Below are 26,478 nucleotides of genomic sequence, written 5' to 3' on the forward strand. Positions count from 1 at the left end.
AGCAGCCAAGATTCCTCTGGACTGGAAAATAGAGATAGGAAGAGCAGAGAGGAGACGGGGGGAAGTGACCTCTGACATCACACGTCACTCAACTGAATGAAGTTTGCTCCTCAGAGCTCAAATCCTGCTGTATGTGTAAATTAAATGTAAGCAGTGGCGGACTCAGGCTGTCTGAGGGGCAGTGGTAATTTAAAAAAAAATGGCATCAGAAAGTTTTCTAGCATGTAGGGCATTCTATAAGGCACTGTATCATGTTTTCTCCATTTAAGGGCACCTATTGGTGCACTGCATTTTGTTTTCTCCACCGAAAGAGTACCGTAGAGTAGAGGGCACTTCATTATGTTGTTTTCACTGGAAAAGAACCCCAGAGGGCACTTTATGTTTTTCTGCATCCAAGAACGCATTTCATCATGTTTTCTCCATGAAAGGCACCCTAGAGGACGCTTTGTGTTTTCTCCCCCGGAATTGCACCTCAGAGGGCAATTTTTTATGTTTTATCTACCATAGGTGCATCCAAGAGGGCACTTGTACTGCGTTTCTTTCAAACATGGGGGAACCAGGTGCGTCGGACACCTCCCCCTTGCCCCCCCCCCCTTTAGAGTCCACCAATGAATGTATATTTTATGCGCACCATTATTAGGACTTCAGTAACAACATTGTCCACTGCTAAATTTCCCTACAAATATGATTATTTGTTATTCCAGCAAATGATATATGTCCCAGGGTCAGAGGGCAGTGTGTGGACTGGTCTACTCTTATTTCATACCTCCCCGATATAAAAAAAAACCTGTTTAAATGAGAATATCACCACTGGTGTATTGAAATAGTGATAACACTTGTCTTAAAATGTGTCTTGATTTACAGCATCTTCCTGTTCCATTAGTAGATGTGGCAATAAGTCACAACTTCAAGAGAAAACATTTCATTCAGCTGTGGCATTAAATCTCAGCCATAGTTAGAAGTTAAAAAAAACAATATTAGTTTATTATAATAGTTTAATTATGCAATTATATTTACAGTAAAGCCTATTCACATCCAAGGCACATTTCATCATGTCATCATACACATAAAACCTAACACACAGAGTGGTAAACATAACATTCAAATATACAATAGCAAGGGAATAATTCATTATTGAAATCACTACACAACAAAGCAATGAATCTGATTTAGTCCCAGTTAACAGCAGCCTTTACAAAAAAGAATCCTTGTGTTGTTTGCACAGGTATCATAATATATCATCAATAATACATCGGCCAATTTTCACATTGGCCAGTTAGGTTCACACCCAAACACTAGCAACAGGCAGTGACACAAAGAGTTAAAAAAAAAAAAACACTGAAATTGCGACACGTTGGTCTAATGCTACCAAAATACAGTTGCTTTCTTGTCTGTACATCTTCCAGCTGCGAGTATCTGGTCTGCTGACACGCATCCCTTCAGAGCCCGAAAGAGGCCAGAGCCACCGGCTGTGGGTGACATGTCGTCAGTGTTCTCGGGTCAGAGTTCTCAGGCTTGCTTCAACTGCTGTCCCGGCGCACACGGCTCCCTTTTTCTTCTTTTCTTACTGTGTCAGCATGCTGGTGGCCATCTTGCAGGCCACCGCTGAGATGAGGGCGGCACCGCGGCCGCTCCCCTCCTCCGACTGGATGAAGGTGATGTCGCAGTGAGGCGTGAGGTCCCTGACGATTTTATGGAACCTGTCACGGAAACTGAGATGGAGGGAAAACAACGCGTTTAAACAAGCCTCACAAGCTTAATATGAGGCCAAATAGCAGTTATTTTCAGTCACATTTGGAAGCAGTGCATTTTGGGTAAATCTAATCACATAATCCCCATATTTAATTTGCTTGTTCTTCAGAAGACTAAGGTGTTCAAAAGTCTACTCACCATGGGTGCAGCTTGTAGACGGATCCGTCGATCCCCACTGTGATCTTCAGGGCCTCCTGACTGCGTCGCTCCCGCATCAGGTTGATGACGGCGGCGAGCCCCGCGCCGCACATGTGAGCGGAGCGCGTGGACACGCTCTCGCAGACCAGACGCACGATGTCGCAGTCCAACTCCGAGGGCAGAACACCCAGCGAGGACAGGACGTTGTAGATCTGTTTTCTGTCCCCAGTGTCACTGATAAAAAAAATAAAAAAATAAAAAAAGAGCGAGAGAGAGAGAGCAATCATTTCTAGTTCCACTATGTTCACGATGCATGAATATTATATGTATTATAGAAATACCACGCTTTATAATTTCCTTTTGTACTCAATGTTCAAATGTTAAGTCAAGCTTCTACAAATACTGCAGTAACTGTAACATCCAAATGACTTCCCCCTCAACACTGCTGTCAGCCTTATCTCATCAGATTATGCATACATAACATGTTATTTGTTTTGTTATATTAATGTATGAAAATGTTATGCTTATGCAAATGCAATGATTGTCTCGAAAAATACTGTCTTAATCATTTTCACCATCAGCCATCTTTTGTCTGATTTCTTATATATATATATATATATATACACACATATATATATATACATATACATATATATATATATATGTATATATGTATATATATATATGTGTGTATATATATATATGTATATATATGTATATGTATATATGTATATATATATATATATATATATATATATATATATATATATATATATACATATATATATATACATATATACATATACATATATATATATATATATATATGTATATATACGTATATATATGTATATATATACATACGTATGTATATATATATATATATACATACGTATGTATATATATATACATACATACGTATGTATGTATATATATACATACATACATACGTATGTATGTATATATATATATATACATACGTATGTATATATATATATGTGTGTGTGCGTGTGTATATGCATATGCATATATATATAAAGAAATCTGACAAAGGATGACTGATGGTGAAAATGATTTAGACACACACATGTATGTATACCAACTTTCCTCACCTCTCCATCTGTGAGACGTAGCGCGTCTCAAAGCTGCCACGTGTCTTCAGCAGCTCGGAGGCCTCGCTGTTAAACAGCAGGTCCTCGTTCACCAGCTTTAACAGAACGAGCCTGACCAGCTCGCCCATATACTTCCCGCTGATCAGCTTCTCGTACCTGCAGGAGGCGAGGAGTAATTTTAAAACAAACATTGACAGGAAGGACGGGAGCACGGACTCGAGAGGAGGATGTCGAGAGAGCAACGTGCACGTCACGAAACACGCTGGGCAAACAGCTGCCTCTCGAAAAAGAAGGGGAGTGGGCGAGGGCGGTGACATCAGCGCCTGAGAGGCTCATTGAGGCCGGGCACGGCAGTCGTCTGCGTAAAAGGGACCGCCGGTGCAAAAAAGGTAAACAGCCATTAGGCCGGCGGGCACTGTGGCAAGCAGCGGAGAGGGGTCATTAATCTGCCCCCCCCCCCGACGCACTGACTGACCACTGACGTATGAGGGCTCTGGCCATTTACAAACACCCGCAGGAAAAACAGCTGGGAGCTTAGCAACTACCCAGAGGCCTTGGGTGGAAGTCAGGTGAGTATTGCCACGGAAGGGTGATTAATTCGTTGGAACAATAAGAGGATGAGGGAGGGTGTGTGCGGCACGCTTTAAATTACAGTCTCTTTCCGAGCATCGAACACTCGAGTGCATACATGACGCATTAGATTTGGAGGACACGTGGAGGGCGATGGAGCTTCCCTATGTGTGGCTTCAAACTGCGTGTTTTGGACTGAATGAACTCACAGCTGCTGCCCGGGGTTAATCGAGGTCTCGTCCACCACTCTGTCGTACTCCAGCCGGAACTCCTCCAGCTCCCCGTTGTTGCCGAAGGCCCCCCACTCTGTGTTCACGCACATGCGGCCCTCCTCCCCTTCCACCAGCTCCACGGTCCTCATCTCCTCCATGTAACATGCATTACAACCAGTGCCTGTTAACCAAAAAAAAGCACATTATGTCGTCTGCAAAGGAGCGTGTCGCACATCAGTACGTGCGCTCGTGTTTGAAAAGTGTTTTGAACCGCTCACCGACAATCATCCCCACTTCGCAGCTGCGGTCCTCGTAGTAGCAGGAAATCATGGTGGCCACTGTGTCGTTCACCATGGCAACCACGTCCATCTCAAAGTCCTAAAAACGACAACAGGGAATTGGCAGCCCAGCCGTGTTACAAATCAGCCTCGTGGCGTTTTCTCAAGGAAGAATCGTAACGTTCGGCTAACTCACCCCTCGTCTCTTGATGGCGTCTCTGAGCAAACCCACGACGTTGTTCCCCTCTGCCCCAGAGGCCTTGAAGCCTTTGGTCCAGTTCAGCAGGATGCCCTGCGGCAAGAGGAGAAACAAGACAAACCTTAAATGCCTTGACCGATCTCAGTTTCGTTTAAAGACATGTCCGATGCACAGTAGGATGTCCTACCTTGTCGATGTCCTCGTGTCGAACAGGAAAGGAGAAGGTGAAACCCAGAGGGAGCTTCCTGTGCTTGATGTGATGCTTGTCCAAAAAGTCGGACATGCACTCTGCTATGTAGTCAAAAAGCTGCAGAGAGGGAGAGCGAGAGAGAGAGATATACAAAGGATATCAGATGTGGGATACTGCACTACAATAGGAGCTCATTTCTTTCTGAGAGACAACCAGACCCTCGAGGTCTCTTAGAGTTTTGGTTTAGAGTCTGACCATTTGGGCAGTGCCCGTCATGGCATCCTCGGGAATGGAGTACATCTGGTTCTTGGTCTCCACCTTCCAGCTCATCTCCTCGTCCTCAACCACCTTCACAAGCATCACGCGGAAGTTGGTCCCGCCCAGGTCCAGAGCCAGGAAATCCCCCACCTCTGTCAAAACACACACTACATCTGAACGTGCACGTACTGGCTTTACCTGCGCAGGTGATAATCATTAGGAGCATTGTATCTGGGTGACTTTATCAAAAAATCAAAAAGGATCATCTTATGATGGGGTATCTACCTGATCCCTCCGGGGTGGAGCAGACGTAAGTCGGGAGCATTTTCACGCTGGCCTCTTCGTGCGTCTCCAGACGCAGCCCTCTGTCCATCTCGCGCTGCATCCTCGTCATGACTTCTTTGAGCTCTTCCTTCTTCAGCCTGAACTCTGACAGGATCTGCTCCGCCTACAGCGAGAGACGAGGAGAGGGGGGGTGGAAGCGGGTCAGGGGGGACCAAATAAATGCACTGGATCCACGCTTACAAATCGCACGCGTGAAAACGATTCTTCACTTATTTTAAGAAGATAAATGAGGTTTCATTTTTGAAAACAGGAAGGGAAATCAGTTACAGCAACAAAAAGGAATTAGAGAAGAGACAAATGACATGCTAAAGATCCCTGCTTTACGATACAAAACTACCAAATGTTATGCTTCGGACATACAAACATATTTTCATGACAAATCTGATCATCTAACACAATCTGGCTCCTCACTCAGAGTTTCTTCTGAAACAACGTGTCGCACGTAACGCAGCAACGCTAAACGAACTTAAACCCACCACGAAGTCCCACTGGACAGAGACGTCAGTCTTACCATGAGGATCTTATCGACCGCAGGGCCGTGGCTGCAGGGCATCTTCACCATCTGGACGGAGCTGACACACGGCATGGTCGCAGGTTTAGCTAAATGAGCCTCTGCAAGTGTGTGTGTGTGTGTGTGTGTGTGTGTCTCTGGTGTTTCTAGGCGTGCGGTGAGTGTGTGTACGCCCCCGCGAGTGTGTGCAGAGTCAGTGAGGTGTGAGTAGCGCTGAATGGGAGCCTTGGCTGCTTTTATGCTGAGGTGAAGGGGGGCCGGCCCTCCTTCCCAAGCACCCTCACCCCATCTGGCCATCAAGGGCCAAAAGCCCCCCCCCCCCCCCTCACCGAAAGAAAAAAAAAAATCGATGTGACCTTTGTCAATAAAACAAATCTTAGTAGCTTAGAGAGCTGGTGACGAGTTAATGCATGACCTACTTAATCGCAATATATCCCATTCTGAACTGTATGATTTATGTTATCATGGTGACAATTTGAAGAGTTTTACAAATAATAATAATTAAAGCTGCTGCTAAGTCTGTAATTCAGTTTAATTACTTCTATCTTAGCCAGAGAGATTTTTCTTGTTTTAAGGTAATACGAACAACAACGACAACAAAAAACAACGTACAAAATAAATCAAAATGTTATTTCTCAGTGTGAAGGACTGAATGTACTGTTAGGGTACACAGTCTATCTCAGATGGCGTTTTAACGTAGCAACAAAGAGTTATGATTTGATTTTGTAAATTATTCTCGTGACCTTTGACCCAAAGCTCAGCCGACCGACCGAGCCACCAACACGACAAGTCAAACACATCTGAACATGAACCCCGTGATCTGAACGCATCAATCTTTTCATGTAGAAGAGCTACATCCAATGTCATCGGGTTTGCTCAATGAAGCCTGAGAGGGTTACGCATTATATGTTTGTTAAAATTAGTAACATGTCTAAAATTAGCAACAGCAAGGGATGAATGACCTCCAAAACAAACAATTCGGTGAAGGCCTTCTGTGCTTATCAGGAACAGTAGTTTAGCTGACTGTCAGCGCTTTTTTTAGCTCTGACCTCTGGCTGTGAGGTGACACGGTCCCCTACTAGTAGGAAATCTAAGTCTGTCACACTCACCTAAAGACACACACATTTATGTAAGAATAATAATCCAGAACTGCTCATAATGTATACCCTCTAGTCTAGCATGTAATCCTTTTCCTTAAATTACATCTTCAGTCGCTTTAAGTTTGGAAAAAAGCATTTTTGAGATTTCTTTTTTTTTTGTTTTAGATTTGTGATCAAATCACATATCTCCTGGTTATTTCATTGATGCTTTATGGCTCTTGGTGAGTGAAATATTTAAACAGAAGCTGCCATGTAACATTGCAACGCTCACCTGGATTCATTGACGAATATCTCTAGTTGTTCATTTTGCAAATATTTTATGGGTAAATATTAGTTTAAATTGTTGGCTAATACCAACCTAATTACTTATATGTGTGTTTATCTAATTAACTACTTATAGACAGAGAGAGAGAGAGAGAGAGAGATGATAAATGAAAAATAGATGGATAAACAGACAGACAGACAAACAAACTTTTTTCTTTACCTTATCCATCGTATGACGACGAGGATTAAGTCCCGAGAGTCCTGCCGACCATAAGTGCTCTGCTGTGGCGATCCTCTCGTTCCTCAGGATTTATGGAGATTCCCAAGTTTCTGTAGTTATGGTGTATTTAACTCCGCGTCAGACAAGAAAATGTTGTCCTTTTATGGGAAGCGTTATTATATTCCCAACACGTCTGATCTACATAATGTTAAGCAGCAAGTCTCGAGCACATTTTCATAACTGCAGTATTGACAAGGCCTTTTTCTGGTGAACAGTGAAATGCTCTCTTTTTGAAAGGAGGGCAGAATTGTTTTAAAAAGATATTTTCAGGGGGAAAAAATAAGGATTCATCTTCATCCCTACAAAAATCTATGCATTCACTTTCATTTTAGATATCGTAAGGAAAACAAAACTATGGCTTTGTCTTCATTCTTGCAGTTAACAGGTCCAGTTAACATCCACATTGACGCATAGGATGCGCCATCAGCCGGTGAAACAAAAGAAAAGATTAAAACACTGCCTTCCAAACCCTCATTCCAAGGATGCACATTACATTTTACAGCAGAAAAATATTAAGCAAACCTCCCTTTGGCTGGCCTTCTTACCGACCGTGTTACCTTGATATCTTAACGTAACCAAAACTAGTTCCAGGAAAGAAACATCTTCTCCTCCCCCCCAGGTCTGCAGCTGTCCTGTCAACAGGTCGCACCGCAACGTTTCCATGCCCAAACGGTTTCAATGTGTTGCCTTGGAAATGAATTACAGGCACACTTTCTGCCATGGAAAACACTTACCACTCAGTTAAGTAGGGCGAATTGTTAAATGGAGCAAGGTTACCAGAGAAAACATCAATTGACGGTGCCATATTTTTTGTGGAAAAAAAGGTAGACTCACAAGGCCACCAAGATGTTTAAAAGTTTAGACCCATTGTTATTATTATTATTTTTCCTTATCGTTTAAGATGTAAAATTATATACAAAGTCAAACTTTTTGAACTACATGTTTGAGCAATTCATTTAGGGGTGACCAAATGATCAGATGCAAATTATTATCATCAATTTATAGGTCCACTATTTCCAATATCCGAATTGTATTGTACAGATTTTGTTGTTTGGCTTCACACCAACTGGTTTTCAGAAGAAAATAATGATATGTTATTAATCCTGAGAAAGACAGTTATTTAATTTTACAAATATAGAACTAGACTTTTACCAGATAGCACAAAGTCCACCAACATGAAAGGAAAATACATAATAAAGTCTGTGTCACATCAAGCAGCAGCCAACAGTTCAAAGGTTTTCTTTTTCTTTTACTGTCAAAAAAAGTTATATTATCTGCCTCGGGCTGAATATTATTTAAAAGTACAAAATCCTCCACTGACTTGTAAATCATCAAATACTTTGACCAACTTTAACTAGTAACCCATCGGAACTATTAACCTACCGGCGTGTTTGTTTCCACCGGAGCAGATATCCCGTTGGACCATATGAGGATCGTGACGTGGTGATTGGTCATCTACCTGCATTTTGAAAACTACTTAGTTCGCCACAACTACATTGTGATTAGGCCGCTGGGCGTCTTTTATACATGTCTACGAGCTTTAGTTTACGTGGAAGAGAAGGTTTATTCGGTTGTTTTGACTGCTGAATTGTCTGGTAAGTTAGCGGAGGCCTCACGGAGACCAGATAGCATCTGTAGCTAGCTTCTTATATACAGTCTATGCTAGCTAGCAATACACTTGACTTGATTTCTGAAATGTAGCTAACGCTAGCTATGCAAGTTTAAAAACTGCATTTACGCACTTGCTACCTAGTGGTAAGTGTGTACTACCTACTGCCAGTTTGTCAATTTGCCTTTGCATGGAGAAAAAAAGGTTGGTTCGCGACAGTTGGCTAGCTTAGTAGCTAACTTAATAATAAGTCGGCTACTTTCACTTCTAAGCTAACGTTAGCACTTGTCAGCTGTAACTTCGTTCGCTCGAGTTTAGCTGCTGTTAGCAGAGACGATAGGTAGCTGGCTGCGCTGGATAAGGGATAATGCGCTCATGTGATTCTGCTTGTGTCATCTTCCAGATTAGATCACCGGGGCTGCGTGACCGTGTCTGCTGCGACTGACCGAGTGGAACTCATACGGCGGCAGCATGAAGCTCTACACCATCAGCATCCACCATAAAGGAGCGACCAAAGCCAACCTCCTCAAATCGGCCTATGACCTCTCCTCCTTCAGCTTCTTTCAGCGCTCCAGGTGGGTCCGACTGAATACAACCAGCATCTGACCGATCAAAACATTTTGAACGTGTCTTTAACTTTTTTTGTTCTCATGTTCTGTGTGTAGATTGCAGTATGCAATGAGTAACACGGTGCCCTGTCTTACGTCAGTTGTGTTTGTTTTGCAGCAAATTTTATTATTGATCACAAGCCACAATATAGTGTTTAGGCTCAATAATGTAGCGTGGCCACACTGGGATACTTAACCTCTGTATCATTATTGTTTTGGTTTTAGTGTTCAGGAGTTCATGACCTTCACCAGTGCCTTGATTGTGGAACGGACTTCACAAGGAAGTCGTGCCTCCGTCAAAGAACAAGGTAAAAATGAGCCTCACCGTCGCTCAGCACTAGTTCTGTAGCACAATACAAGAGGCATCCTGGTGGTTACGATTCTCAGCATGGGACAAGCTACGTCCCTGCTTCGATCCAGGGACGCTTTGTTGCATATCTTCCATCATCCCCATGTTTCCTGTGTATCATAACTGACAGCTATTCAACCAAGAAAGACAAACTAAACAAAACAAAAATCCCTTCTCCATACGATGACTGATATGCAATCATTGTGCCTGTGCTTTCTCCCTAACACCTATTTAAAAATCCATCACTTTTACTTCTGCTTTTCTTAACAAAGTGTGGCAGCTTGCTCTGGGTTGACCCGTACCACAAGACCAGAATTTTTTTTGTTTTTACATCCCACTTCTGTTTGGATCACACCGTACATGGTTTCTCTTTCCCTCAGAGTACCTGTGCCATGTGTATGTGAGAAACGACAACCTGAGCGCCGTGGTCATCGCGGATACTGAATACCCACAGAGAGTCTGTTTCACATTGCTAGACAAAGTGCGTACAAGAACTAACTAAAGAAGAAATAAATAAATTATTGCACTTTTGCTGTCAACTTCAATATTCAGATTGTTGTCTGATTTCTTTTATTTTTTTTAGGTATTAGAGGAGTTCTCCAGACAAGTGGACAGTATAGAATGGCCCTCTGGTAATCCTGAAACCATAAACTACAAAGCCTTGGATATTCACCTTTCTAAATACCAGGTCAGTTTGTTAGAAAACATGTCAAAGGGAACCCTTGTGAGTGTGACTATTTTCTGGTTGTGTGCTAAGAAAAATCTCAGATTCCCTTGGGAGCCTTCACAGCTGCAAAATTCCTGATCTGGTTCCACACTGTTTACTAAATAATATTGAGATATGCTCTGGAGTAAACCCACGGATGGAGGCATGAGGATAAAAATCCTTGAATGCATTTGTGGCATCTTGTATGACAACATGCTGCTAATTGATCATCATGCAGTTTACCAGTTTTTTTTTTTTTTTCCCCAGAATCCCAGAGAAGCAGATGCAATGACCAAAGTGCAGGCGGAGCTGGACGAGACAAAGATCATTTTGGTAAGACCCAACACTTTATAACCAAGAGGGTGACATCGGTTTTCTCGACCAATATTGTGGCTCCACATGGGAGAGACATTCCGCAGCATCTCCGGAGCCCTCGACAAGTCGAACTCTTCACGTTGCCTAAACACCTATTCTGTTTGTGCAGCACAACACCATGGAAAGTCTGTTGGAGAGAGGAGAGAAGCTGGACGACCTCGTGGCGAAGTCTGAGCACCTGGGAAACCAGTCCAAAGCCTTCTACAAGACCGTAAGTGCTGACCGCTCGCTGCATCAACGCTGCACTGAAAGTCTAATGGCAGTAAACCGCTCGGATGTCTGACGGTGTGTGTGTGTCTGTGTTTATGTTAACTCCCACCGCAGGCAAGGAAACAGAACTCGTGCTGTGAAGTCATGTGATGCCGCTGCCTCGTCCTCGCGGACACGCCTCTCTCTGTGTGTCTGTCTCTCTCTCTCTGCCTTTTCCTGCTCTTCCTACAACTCCCATCACACACCAGCCACCAGCTCTCAACACAAAGGACGGGACAGATGCCGCCCAGTCTGAGGACGCTACGGGGGGTTGAAGACGAGTCTCCCTTGTCCGGATTGGGACCGATGGGAGCTGGAAGGGGAGGGGGTTTGGTCGTGAGGGAAGAAGTACCATTCGAATTATGTTTAACCTCAAACATCCGTGTGGTGCTTCAATACCAGCTGCGGACATTATAGCGTGACGTCGTGTATCGGTGGTGTGTCGTTCGAAAAGTGCGTCTTCAAAACCATTTAATGTTCTTCGGATTGAATCTCATCTCTTAAAGTTCTTAAACGAATATTAACCGCAGGTGTGCTTCTGCTTGGAGGCAACTCTTGACAATCTCACGGTCTCATTTTGGGATTTCATTAAATGCGTCGCCCTCTTCAGTTCAGTTTCTGTCAAAGCCCAAACGTTTGTTTTTTTCCTGCAGGCCGTCCGTCGCCCACTAGGCGGCGCTGTTTATTTACCGACATTGCTCCTGTGGGCCTCGAGTTTGATCGAAAAACTCAAACTTTTACAATGATTTTGAAATCCTAGACTTGATCAAGTGACATGATGTCTTTGAATATTTTTTTTTTCACTTGTCTCATAGTGTGAAATCTTAAAACATTCCCGCTTGGGGTGAGCGTGTTCTTGAGTGTGATGATGTGAAATGTAGAGAGATGTTTCTTCATAGCCTCAGCCTTATTACACCCCCCCCCGGTCCTCTTTAGAGACCATGTGGTCTCATGAGGACAGGGCTCGTAAGCTATTCTTTTACTTTATGTAGCCATGCTCTTTTTTTTTTTTTTTTTAACTCTGGTAATCCACATACGACACTTAAGCACGTCAGGGGCTCGTCTGCGCCTCTAAAATCTGGGATCACTGACATTGATTCTGGGAAATCTTCTCCTGAGACACATTTGAAAGAGGACAGACGTAAACCTGAGTAAATTACACATCCCTCTCTTACTTTAAGACACTCCAATGCAGACTTTGTTTTTTTCAGTTCGCTTTATATGTAGAAATGTCTTTCTTCAGTAACTGCTGATCAGTTTAAGATAAAGAGATGCCTTCGGTTGTGTGTTGTAGATGTTTCTCTGCTCTCTCTCTGCCGCATGTGTGTATGATTTGCGGATATCCAGCATCGAAGTCGAGTGCCTGTGCGTGAGGACTGTTGTGTGTGTGATCTGAATCGCTCTTTCTGCTTTTACAATGTAACTTTTTGTGCAATATGTCTGCAGACTGTCTCTCTTTTAAAAGCAGAGAATATATGGAGAGACCTCTCATAAAGGACAGGAAAATTGACCTTTGTATATGCTATTCTTATGACTAATTCCCATGTGAAGCGTGTCTAGGGTTTTTTTTTTCTAAATTTACAGTTAATGTGTTAAATTTAAAAAAGAAAATGAGTGTGTTTCAACAGTCTGCATTAACTGCCTGATCTGGATTTGATGTGTGCAGATTCAAAACAAAGACTTAACATAATAAACTGTTCTTTTCTGTCTCTATTAACGCTTTATTTTTTTGGAACACTGATTGTTTACAGAACGTGTAATCTTGCCTAGATAAACGTCAACAATGGCTTACGGTGTGTCGGTGGTTATTTCAGGCCTCCAGGAAGCATATCATTCCGAGGTGGCTTTGAGGTGTCGCAGGAAAATCCTGTAAAACAAGTGATGGTAAACTCGTGAGCGTCAACAGTGCTACCTTTTATTAAACATATCGTAATGATCAGCAAACCAGCGCGGCGTGGCCTCTCTTCCCTCTTTTTAAACGGGTAGGCCAGACACTGGCGTGTCCTTCATGTGTTGTAGGTCTTTTCAACAAACGTTAGCCCACATGTAAACAAAGAGCATTTATTGGCAAAATATATTATTCATTATCTGTTATTATACATTTGAAAATACAAAATCTATAATTGAGACTGCTAAATCGCAATGTCCTACATTTCATTCAATAACACGAAAATACGTAGGCCTAATAGACCTACAGCATAGCGCGAGGCTCCGGTCTACGTAAAGAGGAGAGAAGGCTACGAGTTCAAATAAAAGCACCTGAACGCAGCACGAGAGGCGCGCCTCGGCGCACAGCTGAGGTGAGAAGAAAACACCAACTGATGAAGTAAGGCTGCACGAAAATGTGGACGGAGGTGAAAAACAAGAGCAAGACCGTCACCAGCGACGGGAACAGCTCTGAGGTAAGAAGCTAACACGGGGAGAGAGCTCTCTTTAGGATAGAGTCGTAACTTTACGACGGAAAGCTGACTCGTAGCTGGTTTGAACGTTCCTTGTTTAAAACACTACACACATTCAGTGTGTAGTGTTTTCGGTATAGGGCCCGACTGGAAGCTGTTTTTAAACACAAAGCTGCAGGAGCACGTGCTTCGGCGCAAAATGTTGGGGGGTTAAAACGCCTTTGTGGCTTTCTTCTACATGCCTTATCTTGCACGTTTTCTTATCTTTGATGCCCGAAGTGCTCTGATTTTCCACATTGTTGGGACTTCCTGCAGCACGTTTCCCAGCAGCCTCACTGATCCTGCCTGCACTTCACTTCTTCCTTTCTGTGTCTTCGTCTACAGACACTTCTATTAAATGGCTGTTTTAGCCTGCGTACGACCGAGCCGTGTGTCCTGTGTCAGTGCCCTCTGCTCCACTTTTCTTTTTTGTTGTTCCAACGCGAATGTTTTGCTGCATTTTCAGATGGTTGACCCAGATCTGACACTACAGCTTTTACACACTGTTCAACTGAGGAATGGTGAGTTTGATGTCTTCTATCTCCCTCGTGAGCCGTTTAACTGGTTTGTTTTAAATTTAACATACATAAACGTTTTTTATTTAGTTATTTATAAAAATCTGAACTACATATATTTCCACTACCGCAGTAAATCAGATTACAGTGCCAGATGAATCCTACCTGTTGGTGTCAGCTTCAGATGACTGGCAATCAAAACTACTTTAGTTGAGAGCAAAGTTCCAAAGAGGCTGATTAGTGTCCGTCCAGAGTAAAAGTGATCACAGAAATGCTCATTATTTATGACATACTGTACTTTTTTTATGACTTGATTTTCCTCACTGACATACAGTGCATCCGGAAAGTATTCACAGCGCTTCACTTTTTCCACATTTTGTTATGTTACAGCCTTATTCCAAAATGGATTAAATTTATTATTTTCCTCAACATTCTACACACAACAACCCATAATGACAAAGTGAAAACTGTTTTTTGCAAATCTATTAAAAATAAAGAACGAAAACATAACATGTACATAAGTATTCACAGCCTTTGCCCAATACTTTGTTGAAGCACCTTTGGCAGCAATTACAGCCTCAAGTCTTCTTGGGTATGATTCCACAAGCTTGGCACACCTATTTCTGGGCAGTTTCTCCCATTCTTCTTTGCAGAACCTCTCAAGTTCCATCAGGTTGGATGGGGAGCGTCGGTGCACAGCCATTTTCAGATCTCTCCAGAGATGTTCAATCGGGTTCAAGTCAGGGCTCTGGCTGGGCCACTCAAGGACATTCACAGAGTAGTCCCGAAGCCACTCCTTTGTTATCTTGGCTGTGTGCTTCGGGTCGTTGTCCTGTTGGAAGATGAACTGTCGCCCCAGTCTGAGGTCCAGAGCGCTCTGGAGCATGTTTTCATCGAGGATGTCTCTGTACATTGCTGCATTCATCTTTCCCTCAATCCTGACTAGTCTCCCAGTTCCTCCCGCTGAAAAACATCCCCACAGCATGATGCTGCCACCACCATGCTTCACTGTAGGGATGGTATTGGCCAGGTGATGAGCAGTGCCTGGTTTCCTCCAGACATGACGCTTGGCATTCAGGCCAAAGAGTTCAATCTTTGTTTCATCAGACCAGAGAATTTTGTTTCTCATGGTCTGAGAGTCCTTCAGGTGCCTTTTTGCAAACTCCAGGCGGGCTGTCATGTGCTTTTTACTGAGGAGTGGCTTCCGTCTGGCCACTCTACCAAACAGGCCTGATTTGTGGAGTGCTGCAGAGATGGTTGTCCTTCTGGAAGGTTCTCCTCTCTTCATAGAACAACACCGGAGCTCTGTCAGAGTGACCATCGGGTTCCTGGTCACCTCCCTGACTAAGGCCCTTCTCCCCCGATTGCTCAGTCTGGCTGGGCGGCCAACTCTAGGAAGAGTCCTGGTGGTTCCAAACTTCTTTCATTTCCGGATGATGGAGGCCACTGTGCTCATTGAGACTTTCAATGCTGCAGAAATTTTTCTGTACCCTTCGCCAGATCTGTGCCTCGATACAATTCTGTCTCGGAGGTCTACAGATAATTCCTTGGACTTCATGGCTTGGTTTGTGCTCTGATATGCACTGTCAACTGTGGTACCTTATATAGACAGGTGTGTGCCTTTCTAAATCATGTCCAATCAACTGAATTTAGCACAAGTGGACTCCAATCAAGTTGTAGAAACATCTCAAGGATGATCAGTGGAAACAGGATGCACCTGAGCTAAATTTTGAGTGTCATGGCAAAGGCTGTGAATACTTATGTACATGTTATGTTTTCGTTCTTTATTTTTAATAGATTTGCAAAAATTTGCAAAAAACAGTTTTCACTTTGTCATTATGGGTTGTTGTGTGTAGAATGTTGAGGAAAATAATGAATTTAATCCATTTTGGAATAATGCTGTAACATAACAAAATGTGGAAAAAGTGAAGCGCTGTGAATACTTTCCGGATGCACTGTACCATGAATTTACATTTTTAATAGTTTTATATACATTTTTGAAAACCTTTTTACGACTTGATTTTTAAAAAAAATAATTCCTTATTAAACTTCTTTACAATATGCTATTGACTTAAAAATAAAATAAAAAAATTATGACATACTATAAAATAAGTTTAAAAAATATTTCTGATATACTATGACCTTTTTTCTTTTGACATACTATACAAAAACGTATTTGATATACTATGACATTTTCTTAAAAATTTTATGACAATATGATTTTTTTTAAAAAATCATTTGTTTTGCTTTTTTATGACACACTATACTATGACTTTTCTTATGACATCTACTAAGTGTAACTTGGTGGTATATAAATGCTTTAGATAGATGCCTATAATAAAACTTATTAAATTAGTCTACTAGAGGGGGGAGTTACTGACCACAAAGATGGTGGATAGTTTTAATTCCTATTTAAATCCGATATATTCTCATTAATGAATCGGTTATGAGGCAAACGTATCTCACATTGTCTTCAAAACTGTTAAGTATTTCTGTTTATTTCTCTCTATGAAGGCTCAATTACAGCTGCCACTCATCCCTCTCACACAAAGGACTCTTTAACCAGCAACAGTGGAATCATCCCCGGTGAGCCCCGCTTTGACCCAAACCTGATGTCTCTGCAGACCCTGCTAGACCTGTTTCAGAGGAAAAAAACCACCTGATTTGTCAGATGTAACAGCACTCAAACAACTCCCAAGCAAGCTTTGACAAATTCAGAGACAAAGATCCCCCCCCCCAAAAAAATAATACTCACTTCTATGACTGGTGCTTTTTGTCACACACATTAAAAAATATATCTAAACACTTGCATAACAGTCAGTTCACCAGACACACATTAGAAAAGAGCGGTGAAATTCAACAGTCAGCAGAGCGCTGAAAGATGACATTTACAAGCGTCTGACAGGAAGGGAGGAATTATGTTTGATATATGATGGATAGGAATATGAGGATAGTCAAAAAACCTGTTTTTGTTTTCTGCGGAGGAGTTTGCTCATTCACGGGATTAAAAGCAGGTAAACAAATTATTCCCGCAGTACTCCCTGCAGACGTACACTTGTCCTGTCCTCACGGGGCTGCATGTGTTTTTAACGCATGCTTTTAAAAAATCTTTTGCTTTCAGGTGCTATTGCAGCCACCGTGTTCATTGCCCTTTTGCTTGCTCTCTACGCCGTCCTCTGGAAGTGCATGGTGTCGCCGCCCCAACGGTAACTAACGGACGCACTCGCGCCGCAGCTCCAATTTAAAACTTTGTTGACACAGCGCTGTTGCAAACTGGCATTCGTTCACCTGCCTTTTAGCATCGCATGTCTGGACTTTGTATCCCAGCTAATCAAAATAAAAGACATGACTTCCCCCCCCCCGCTTCATATTGTTTTATTTTTCTGTACTCGTCATGTAAACACACTCATTTGTGTTTCCCTTTTTCAGAAAGCACAGCAAACTGAGGGTGAGAGTGAAACAGGACGTCTGTGTGAAGACTGGCTTTCAGGTGTGAGGGTGTCCTGAGTCTGCTCACCAGGTAAACTTTGGATCTCAGTGGTGTGGACTAAAATCAGACTACAAAAATAACCAACGTGACAAAATGCCACCAAAGAAGATCCTCCTAATCGATCCAAAGATCAAACCGGTGTGTTCCCTCAGCTTTACAGACCGCTGTGAGCCGCTTGTTCGGCAGGTCGGAGCCTGCTGCTTTCTATCTTTCCTTTCTTCTTCTGTGAACTCTGCGTTACTGAGGGAACGAGGTCACGCCTCGCTCCCGTGACCGATCGGCCAATCGCGAGCATCCAATGTAGAAATGTTTTATATCTGCCCTCTGCTGTCTGCTTTGAAATCCACTCAGGATGTTGTAACTGCTGAAATACTTCTGACTCGATTAAACTGACTTTTTAAAAAACATTTAGTGCAATGTGAGTATGAATAAATGCTCATTTCTGTGACTGCGTCAGGCTCAACAGGCTTTGATAGATGGTGTATTTCTAATTTCTTTATAGGAATGAGGAAAGAAATGTGTATGGACTTCTGACAATCTCGCTACTCTAGTAGCTGGCTCCGTCACAGCCACATCACAGTGCCGGTCTGACGCTTTGTGGTTTTTCAGAACCGGTTCTGCTGCTTGTGGAGCTCAGGGGAGGAGATTTAGCGGAACTGTGAGGCGGAAATTCTGCTGAAAGTCATCACAGCAGATGTAACTGATAGCAGGATACCGACCTTTTGGCTTGTGCGTACACATTATTTTTCAAAACCTCAAAAAATGGTTTGGGTACTGAGCCACGGATTCTGGTGAAGGAACACAAATTTAATCTGATTTAATCAGTTTATACTTAAGAGATTACATAACTTTCTAAATATCCATCAGCTCCGGGGTTTATGTATGAAGATCAGTCAGATGTTCTAAACCTGGAGTCTGTGAAATGACAACTGCTGAGAAACATTTCTGGCAGTTCAATAAAACATTGCTCATATGTAAACTTGTCAAACAGTATTACACCAGCACCAACTGTCGACGCTTATGTAACCCTTCATGAGGGCGTTCAGGGTGAGCTTTAATTCTAACCTAAAGCAGAGCAAAGAGAGCAAAGAGGAAAATAAACAAGATCGTTGTCACACAGCTGCTATTCTCGGACAAAAGTTACGTCAACACAGGTATTGGCTGTAGGAGAGATTTCCTGCTATAAACCGGTTCTGTGTGTTTATTGATGAAGCTGCACGTGTAACAGTTCCACACTCGGTTTCCTCAGATGTGAGATTTTTAAACATGCGCAAAAAGCCAAATCAATCATTTTAATTTCCTAAAATGTTAATACCATAGAATATACGATAGTACCATGAACGTCTAACACTATTCCATGTTCAGCTTCATCCAGTAGCCGAGATAAGATCCTCAAACTTTTTAAAGTAAGTTCCTCTTGTGGTAACTTTGAACTACTCTCCACATCACCTGCTGTGTTTTCTGCTCTACTTATGTGTTCTGTTAAAACATTAAAATGTGGCATAAATACCAAAGCTTCTTGTATTTACATTAGAAAGACTCACATTGCTAATGAACATAGCATCTTTTTACAGTCTTTAAACTCTAGAAGCATGTCAGCAGGTTTGGGTTTGGTCTTTAACTTTGAACCCATCAATGGAGATATAAGCATATAGAACACTAGCTGACTCAAACTTTGATTGGATTCCAGTGAACGGGACTTCTTGTGCCTCAGACAAATCCTCCCCGGTGTGCAAATAAGTCTCGTTGGTGACGCATGTGATCGGATGAAGGGCCGGTCCGTCCCAGAGCGCCGGGACCGACTGCGGACAGTAGTCTGCTTGGAGCAGTGACCGGGCTGAGGGGGAGGACTGGGAACCGGGATCCGGATCTCTCAGTGCGGTGGTTTCGTCCAGAGGAGGTCTGGTGTTTAGGATCTCTATGTCGCAGCTGCTGCACTCCTCCGCCTGCTGGGACCGCAGCCGCTCAGCAGCCTGTGCAAAACATGCAGAAAGGGTTAAATACTAATACCAGGCCGATAATTACACTAACTTCAGGTAATAGAAGCGGGCCTGTGGGCCTATTGCACATGGAATGGTTGTGCATTAAATCTAGTCTCCACTCAAAGTGAAAATGTTTGAAATGATTTCTGTTGAATTTGGGTTTTTACAGGAATCTCATTGCCCTGAGTGCCATTTTTCTTGCCAAAGTGACTGCTTATTATAATGGACCAGAAATATGAGCATAAGACCCAGACTGACAGATACCGAATTTTGCCTGAAAACCTCTCTTGTATAAAGAAATAAGGTTATTTTATTGAGGAGTTGTTTTCCGATGGTCTATTTGAACTCTTCTGCAAAACACTAACACTGTTCCGGTTTGTCATTTATTAATACAGTATCTCTGTGTGATGATTAACGTGAGTGAAATAAGCCAATTTAACAAAACAAAGCAGTTAACGAGCCACCTGAATTAAGTGTTTATGAAATCTAGAACAATCGAAAGACGACAAATCTTTTTTTTAAACCACGGTGGAGGAAGGACCTGATCAGATTCACTTTGCTGAAATAGTTTCATAATTCTGTAGTAAGTGTATCTTATGGTGATCACATAGTCGTTTCCTCTCGATGCATGTTTCGACTCTTTCACTGGTTTGTCCGTACCTCGTGCAGGAAGCCGTCTAACTCCGGGGTTTTGATGTTCATACCAGCAGGATAAGCAAATATCTCCTTCAGCCCACTCCTGAGCCTGGAAGAGAAACCCAACGATGGGAGAGAGAGAGAGAGAGCGGCTCCGTTACTGCCAAGAGAGTCCAACCTGCCCGACGCATCGTCATCTTCTCAGGCTTCACTAACCCCAACAACCGCCGGCACACTGAGCCGTCCTACAGTGGTGGTTGTCAAGCCAGGGTTTCTGTGTTTGCGGCATATGACCGAACTTCAAATGTCTGTCATATTTTATGACTTCTTCGCCCTTTAATGGAAGAATCTGAGTTTGTATTATTGGGATTAGATAAATGTAATTTGCTGTTTATACAGGTACATTCCTCCCTTTGTGGCGAGCGGGAGAGTAAACGCTTTAATTGCAGTGTAAGGGAACGAATCCTGGTCTGATTACATAAACTAAGGAAATGTTTCCCACCTGGATGACGATCAGAAGGCGAATCAAGTCTTTGTCTGTTGAACACATGCAAGTTACTAACTAAAGGAAGCAACCAGAGAGGGATGACCAAGCCAAAGTGTAAAGCGACGGAGAACAGCTTCCCATCGGGGTGCACATTTCACCCTAACACCTGTCATGTGTGCCATGCTCTGAGCTTTAAAAGTGTGACACCGCAGGACATTTGTGTCTCGGAAGTGTTTACATCTTATCTTTTTTCATTTTCACTGAGATAATGACAACGATGTCTCTTGCTGTGTGTGTGTGTGAGTGAGAGTGAGAGTGAGAGTGAGAGAGAGAGAGAGAGAGAGAGAGAGAGAGAGATTAAAGATCAAGTTACTCACATTTTCCTTTGAGGCCACATGAGAACGATGCAGCCCAGCAGTAACAGGATGGGAGTCAGTACCTTGGCCAGGTGAGCAGCATCTACCAGAGGAAACAGAAGATGAGAACAATCAACCAGTGAAATTCAAAGTCTGTGTAATGGAATCTGAGACGTGTAGAGATTCTAAAATAAAAATGAATAAATATTGTATCTCTCTGGTTGCACCGGATGTTCTGGAGCTCACAGTTGGTTCTGGTCCCGATGGTGATACTGGTTGGTTCTCCAGGCCCCTCCTTAGTGAGCGCGCTCACAGAGAAAGCGTACTCTTGGTTCTGCTGCAGACCCTCTATGGTCACTGACTTCCTGCGGGGGTCCGCCACGGACACGTTGAACTGATCTAAAAATGTATACGAGATTGATAAATACCTCGTTTCATGTTTCAGAACAGTCATATTTTGCACGTTTTGTTTATGAACACAGTTATTCTTGATCACTGGAAGCTCTCCTTTGCACCTACCGGACCCGACTTCCTGTGCTGTAACCAGGTAACCCGTGATGAATGCCGGGTGGGCCGGATCGTCCTCGTCGTAGCTCCACTCCAGCGTCACCGAGGATGATGTGCTCTGAACGGGTTCAACCAAACTCGGGGACTTTACAGATTCTGAGGAAAATGACAGATAGAATCAAAACAACAGACGTTAAGCAAGAACGTAACTTCCTCAACTGATATGAACTTACAGGGACTTTTTAATCTGACGCATCGCTGTGCTGATGTCACAACCTGCCGCAAAAGCTTCGATCTGATCGCTTTCGTGTTTTCTTTATAAAATGAAAAGTGGTCAGTAAACAGGAATATTATTTGCGTGCCTTGTTGTCCTTCCCCCTCCTCTCTGCATATCTGACAAACAGGAAAGTGATGATGCATAGATGACATCTGGAGGATATCCTCTGATAAAGATTTGGTTTCAATTTTAACCACGTCAAGACCTCATCTCCTCTGCAGTGTGTCTCACTGTCTGTTGAACTATCAGCATCATCTGTAACATACCGTCACCCCTCTAAGAACCAGCAGAACATGAATACGAGAACACAGACACACATCTCCAGTACATAACACTCACGGAGCTCTTGTGAGTATCCAGTCTGCGCCTCCAGTAGTCTGTGTCCATTTTCTGTGCATTCATAGATATTAAATGTATACCTACAACCTGCTTTGAAATGTCCTGCAAAATAAAGAAAAAGGAAAAAAATACTAAATGTTTTTTTCCCTCCAAAACAGAAAAAAAACAACGTGATGTGCATTTACAGACCACATAAAGAAAACAACAAAAACTTACTAGCAGGTAGGACCAGTGTGTTGTTTCCCTCCAGCACCTTCACCCAACGCACCGCATCGGTACATGGTACTGCGTGTCCCAAGATGCACCACTCTACAGTGTAGCCACAGGTGGCGGTGTCCGCGTCGTCCCAGGACAGGTTAAACCCAGCGGCCGTGTTGCTGCTCACCCGCTTCTTCGCTGGGAGGGTTTCTGGGCAGAGACACAACAAGAACAAGAAAAATCAACTAGAGGACACTTGCAGAGTGAAAACCTCCATCAACACTGAACTAAGAGAACCTCACCTCCGTCATCCCTCTGAGGGACGGTGATGTGAGCTGGGACGGTGGAGCCGGTGAGGACAACCGCCTGGACAGTTAAGTCATGCTGTCCCGCGTCGATGGAGACCTCCGCCTGGGTTTGTCCGCCGTCCTTCCACTCGGTCCGGTTTTGGCCTCCCTGGGACCACTGAACTACGTAGCCCTGGATGTTCACGGTGGCTGCTGACCCGGGAACATGCTAAGAACAAAGGATGGGGGGGGGTCATGTTGGGGAAAAGTTATTTTTTTTTTTTACCAAAGCAGCAACAAGCACAGTGTCTCACTGGAGTCCACAATAGAGTGACTTGACGAGTGTTCGGGTCGGACAGCTGCTTTATTCTCCTCCATACATCCAAGGTCACCATCGGATCTGAGGAGATCAGAGAGAATATTTGTTTCAGGCATCACTGACATGAAGATCCTTCCAGTATACTCGTACTTACTCAGACTGTGGTACTACCAGTAGCTTACAGCCTCGCCTTGAACCAACTTCTTGATATGTAGGACTTGTATTCTTGGCTCAACAGTTTTTAGGGCCGTATGAAATCAGTTTTATTTGATCGTGTTTTCATCAACCATAGGGCCATAGGAGGTCATTCATTGGCTGATTTAGTCTTAACTTGAACATTTTTTGATCTCTGGTCTGAGCATGGTCTTGATTTAGACTTCATTGAGCTTAACCACCACGTTATCCTGGTGATACCTACAGGTAGTGAAGGATATGGGCTGTGTCCATTCTCCCCAGAGCCTGCCGCCGGCAGAGCAGCGTGCCCTCGCAGAGTAGCAGGTGTTGGGAAGCAGATGTTCCAGTTCGACTTCGCAGTGACCGCTCGCATTGTTGCAAATCAGCTGCGACACACAGACGGAAGGTCGTCGTTTATTTAACATTTTTAAATGCACTGAAATGTCCAACTTTCAATTCTGCAGTATGAACAGCGGATGAAACTCACCTGAGTGCTGCTGTCCGGGTCTGTGGTGACCTCACAGAGGAGGTTCAGTCGGGTCAAGTTGCCTCGGACGACCCAGGACACAGTGGAGTGTGACACCCCAGGGCTCACCCTGACAACCACCACCACAGGAGACACTAACGACGACAACACGCCCGCCCGCCCGCTCTCACACACACACACACACACACACACACACACACACACACACACACACACACACACACACACACACACACACACACACACACACACACACACACACACACACACACACACACACACACACACACACACACACACACACACACACACCATCAATTTAAAGTGTTTGGCTACAACATATCCTGTTTAATGTTTGTGTGACCTCTGACCTCTGTCAGATATGTTGAAGCTGTAGCTCTCCGTCTCCTCTCCCAGCTGGTCCTTCACCACCACACTGATGTTGTATTCTTCCCGCTGCGGGACGGCCGGGAAAGAACAAGACAACGGCTTACACCTGATGGGATTCTGGTCTGAGTTCCTGTGTTCTCAACAAGAAAGAAAGGAGTGGGAAAAAAACAAAACAAAAAAAACAACCAATGAGTCATCCAACTGTCAGTTTTGGGACTTGTTTGATCCTGTTTAGAGTGTGGTTGAAAAATATGTAGACATTACTGCTGACGTGGAAAGTTGAATTGCCACAGGGTGTTTGATTATGACTGGCACAGTCACTGTTCCTTGGTTGAGGGCTTACATCCCACACTTGCGGAAGTGCCTTAAACTTGAATTCTTAAAAGCCAGCAGGGGGTGACTCCTCTGGTTGCAAAAAGAAGTCTGGTTGTATAGAAGTCTATGAGAAAATGGCTCTACTTCTCACTTGAATTATTATCTCAGTAAACATTGTAAACATGAGTTTATGGTCTCAATCTCTAGTTTCAAGTCTTCTTCAATACAGCATGATGTTCATTTAGTAAATTATGGTCCATTTAGAGTCAAATGGACCATAAAGGGGAGTATGCTTTAGGGCGGGCTTCCAAATATGGTAATTTCTGTTCATTGGTTGCGAAAAAACAACGACCAAAATGGCAAACTCGAGGATTCAAAACAACAAAAAAAGGCTTCAGTTTTTATCTCAAATTAAGATTTTGGAGTCTTTATTGTGAAACTCATACGTAACCCTCCCGGAGAGGAGTGAATTTGTTTTCTAACTGTCTGATAATGTGTGCTCTTACTCTATGTGGAGAGTGTGATTTTGTTTGTTGCCATCGTCCAGGTGTCGTTGTCTGCCTGAATCCCAGGTGCAGATGACAGTAATCATGTCTGAGGTGTTGCACCGGAGGTTTCCAGGCCTCTGGGGAGGAACTGCAGCACGCACACACACACACACACGTATATATATATATATACATATATGTAATAGTTCTTTGGAAAAATGATATTTAAAAAGAAAAGTCAAGAATGTAAATATAAATATGAATAATACAAACTCACAACTTATGTAGTTCCGGGTGTGATTGATCTTGCCTCTTGCATCGCTGCAGGAGAGTAAAAGCTCCTTGATGGGTGTTGTTGGGATGGTCAGGTTATGCACAGTTATGGCCTTGACTCCAGTGGCCCCTACGCTGCGAAGAGTGTATCCTCTGTTATTGAAGGCCATGCCGATAACACCGACTCCTCTTGGGGGAACGCAGCAGAACATGGCACTGGTGTGCTCCCTCAGCACCCGCTGGGACGGGAAGATCTGGGTCTTATCCTGACGTGCCTGGGCTCCTACAGGTCACAGAGCAGGGTCATGAGGATCTGATCTGGCCTGGGGGGGGGGGCTGCTGCATCTATAACCCTTTGGCACGTTCTGGGGGCCACTGAACTCTAATCACCCCCCAATAGAAAAGAAGTAGAATGTGCATTGCCACAGACATGCAGCAGTTGAGAGACACTGATAAAGGATAAGATCAATGGAAGGGAAGTAAAAAAAAAAAAAAAAGGATGGGTGGCCTCACTCCCGATCACTGTCAAGATCTTATCAGTGAAACAGCTCGACACAATATGCGTTTGGGTTTAGTTCTACTAAACACCGAGGGCAGCGTCGTCTCACCGTAGTTGGTCACCCAGTCGCTCCAGGGACTCGGGACGGACCGGTTATAGAACTGTCGCACCCTGACCGAGTGATCCACACACTCCAGAGGCACATGGGAGGTCCACGTCCATGCGTATTCATCGGAATCCACGGACGATAAACTCAGATTCCTCTGGAATAACAAAACAAAAAAAAAGAAGCAAGAATTGTACAGTGAATGCTGTTAAAAAGTAGGATAATGCCATACAACTTGCAACTGTGCAGAGCCTTTAAACAGCCCAAAACCCAGACGACAAATCCGTCAGCAGGCTACTCACGGTGTAAATGACGGCGTGGCTTTCAGCGAGGCCGATCTGGATCTCGTAAACGTCGCCCACTAAGCTGCTGTGGTTCACCCGCCAGCTCACAGAGAGGCTTCGCCCGTCGCTGTCGACCCGCGGATGACTAATGCTCGGGCTCAGGGGCTGCAAAACTGGCACACACACACACGTAAAGTTACAGGACACATTTGGAGGAGTTGTATAATTTGGAGATGCTGAACAAAACTCACCCGTGTCCAAGCAGCCTCCCCTGAGATCCATAGAAAAGATTAGTTGCAACCAAAGCAGGTTAATGAAGTGTGTTCTGGAACTTGGCATCCTCTTCATGCATAAAAAAAGCAGACACAGAGTGACACTCGCTGCACACACGCACCAACTGAAAGTCCCACGAGTCGATGGTTAAAGGCAGCCTGCCTGCAACTACTAAGAGTGTTGCGCAACGAGACGTGCGTAAATGTCAAACTGATGTTGCTTTGAAGGCGGAGCAAAATACACTGAAAAACAC

At 43.6% G+C, this 26,478-nt stretch overlaps 3 protein-coding genes across 12 annotated transcripts; 1 reads left to right on the forward strand and 2 right to left on the reverse strand.

Moving 5' to 3' along the window:
* Nucleotides 1–977: 977 nt before the first annotated feature.
* Nucleotides 978–9,352, reverse strand: gck (glucokinase (hexokinase 4)). 5 transcript variants are annotated; one of them, XM_076099486.1, is made up of 12 exons: nucleotides 8,593–9,351; nucleotides 7,150–7,259; nucleotides 5,566–5,626; nucleotides 4,995–5,157; nucleotides 4,707–4,876; nucleotides 4,449–4,568; nucleotides 4,259–4,354; nucleotides 4,063–4,162; nucleotides 3,782–3,965; nucleotides 3,003–3,158; nucleotides 1,891–2,124; nucleotides 978–1,712 (listed from the first exon to the last, which is right to left on the reverse strand). In XM_076099486.1, the coding sequence occupies exons 3-12, from the start codon at nucleotides 5,614–5,616 to the stop codon at nucleotides 1,565–1,567; spliced, it is 1,422 nt and encodes a 473-aa protein (XP_075955601.1). In that variant the 5' UTR covers nucleotides 5,617–5,626; nucleotides 7,150–7,259; nucleotides 8,593–9,351; the 3' UTR covers nucleotides 978–1,564. The 5 variants fall into 5 exon arrangements, with proteins under 5 accessions (XP_075955601.1, XP_075955603.1, XP_075955600.1 ...); XM_076099488.1 differs by lacking the exon at nucleotides 5,566–5,626 and having other exon boundaries at nucleotides 8,593–9,352; XM_076099485.1 differs by having other exon boundaries at nucleotides 7,150–9,351.
* ykt6 (YKT6 v-SNARE homolog (S. cerevisiae)) lies at nucleotides 8,616–21,858 on the forward strand. 6 transcript variants are annotated; one of them, XM_076099490.1, is made up of 11 exons: nucleotides 8,616–8,804; nucleotides 9,222–9,393; nucleotides 9,652–9,734; nucleotides 10,156–10,256; nucleotides 10,359–10,463; nucleotides 10,749–10,814; nucleotides 10,966–11,067; nucleotides 14,010–14,064; nucleotides 16,573–16,644; nucleotides 17,180–17,264; nucleotides 17,488–21,858. In XM_076099490.1, the coding sequence occupies exons 2-11, from the start codon at nucleotides 9,290–9,292 to the stop codon at nucleotides 17,552–17,554; spliced, it is 840 nt and encodes a 279-aa protein (XP_075955605.1). In that variant the 5' UTR covers nucleotides 8,616–8,804; nucleotides 9,222–9,289; the 3' UTR covers nucleotides 17,555–21,858. The 6 variants fall into 6 exon arrangements, 5 of the variants coding, with proteins under 5 accessions (XP_075955605.1, XP_075955607.1, XP_075955606.1 ...); XR_012956146.1 differs by having other exon boundaries at nucleotides 16,573–17,072; nucleotides 17,180–21,858; XM_076099492.1 differs by lacking the exon at nucleotides 17,180–17,264.
* On the reverse strand, nucleotides 17,421–26,441 carry osmr (oncostatin M receptor). Its single transcript, XM_076099483.1, has 16 exons — nucleotides 25,971–26,441; nucleotides 25,672–25,825; nucleotides 25,068–25,346; nucleotides 24,809–24,938; nucleotides 23,969–24,117; nucleotides 23,598–23,731; nucleotides 23,355–23,496; nucleotides 22,932–23,017; nucleotides 22,633–22,846; nucleotides 22,349–22,540; nucleotides 22,133–22,234; nucleotides 21,529–21,672; nucleotides 21,256–21,408; nucleotides 21,031–21,112; nucleotides 20,191–20,275; nucleotides 17,421–19,521 (listed from the first exon to the last, which is right to left on the reverse strand). Exons 1-16 carry the CDS (start codon nucleotides 26,298–26,300, stop codon nucleotides 19,144–19,146), a joined length of 2,754 nt encoding a protein of 917 aa, XP_075955598.1. The 5' UTR covers nucleotides 26,301–26,441; the 3' UTR covers nucleotides 17,421–19,143.
* Nucleotides 26,442–26,478: the final 37 nt, after the last annotated feature.

Source organism: Anarhichas minor, unplaced genomic scaffold, assembly GCF_050575085.1.
Source record: "Anarhichas minor isolate MPS153535 unplaced genomic scaffold, ASM5057508v1 ptg000025l, whole genome shotgun sequence".
Lineage (NCBI taxonomy): Eukaryota > Metazoa > Chordata > Actinopteri > Perciformes > Anarhichadidae > Anarhichas > Anarhichas minor.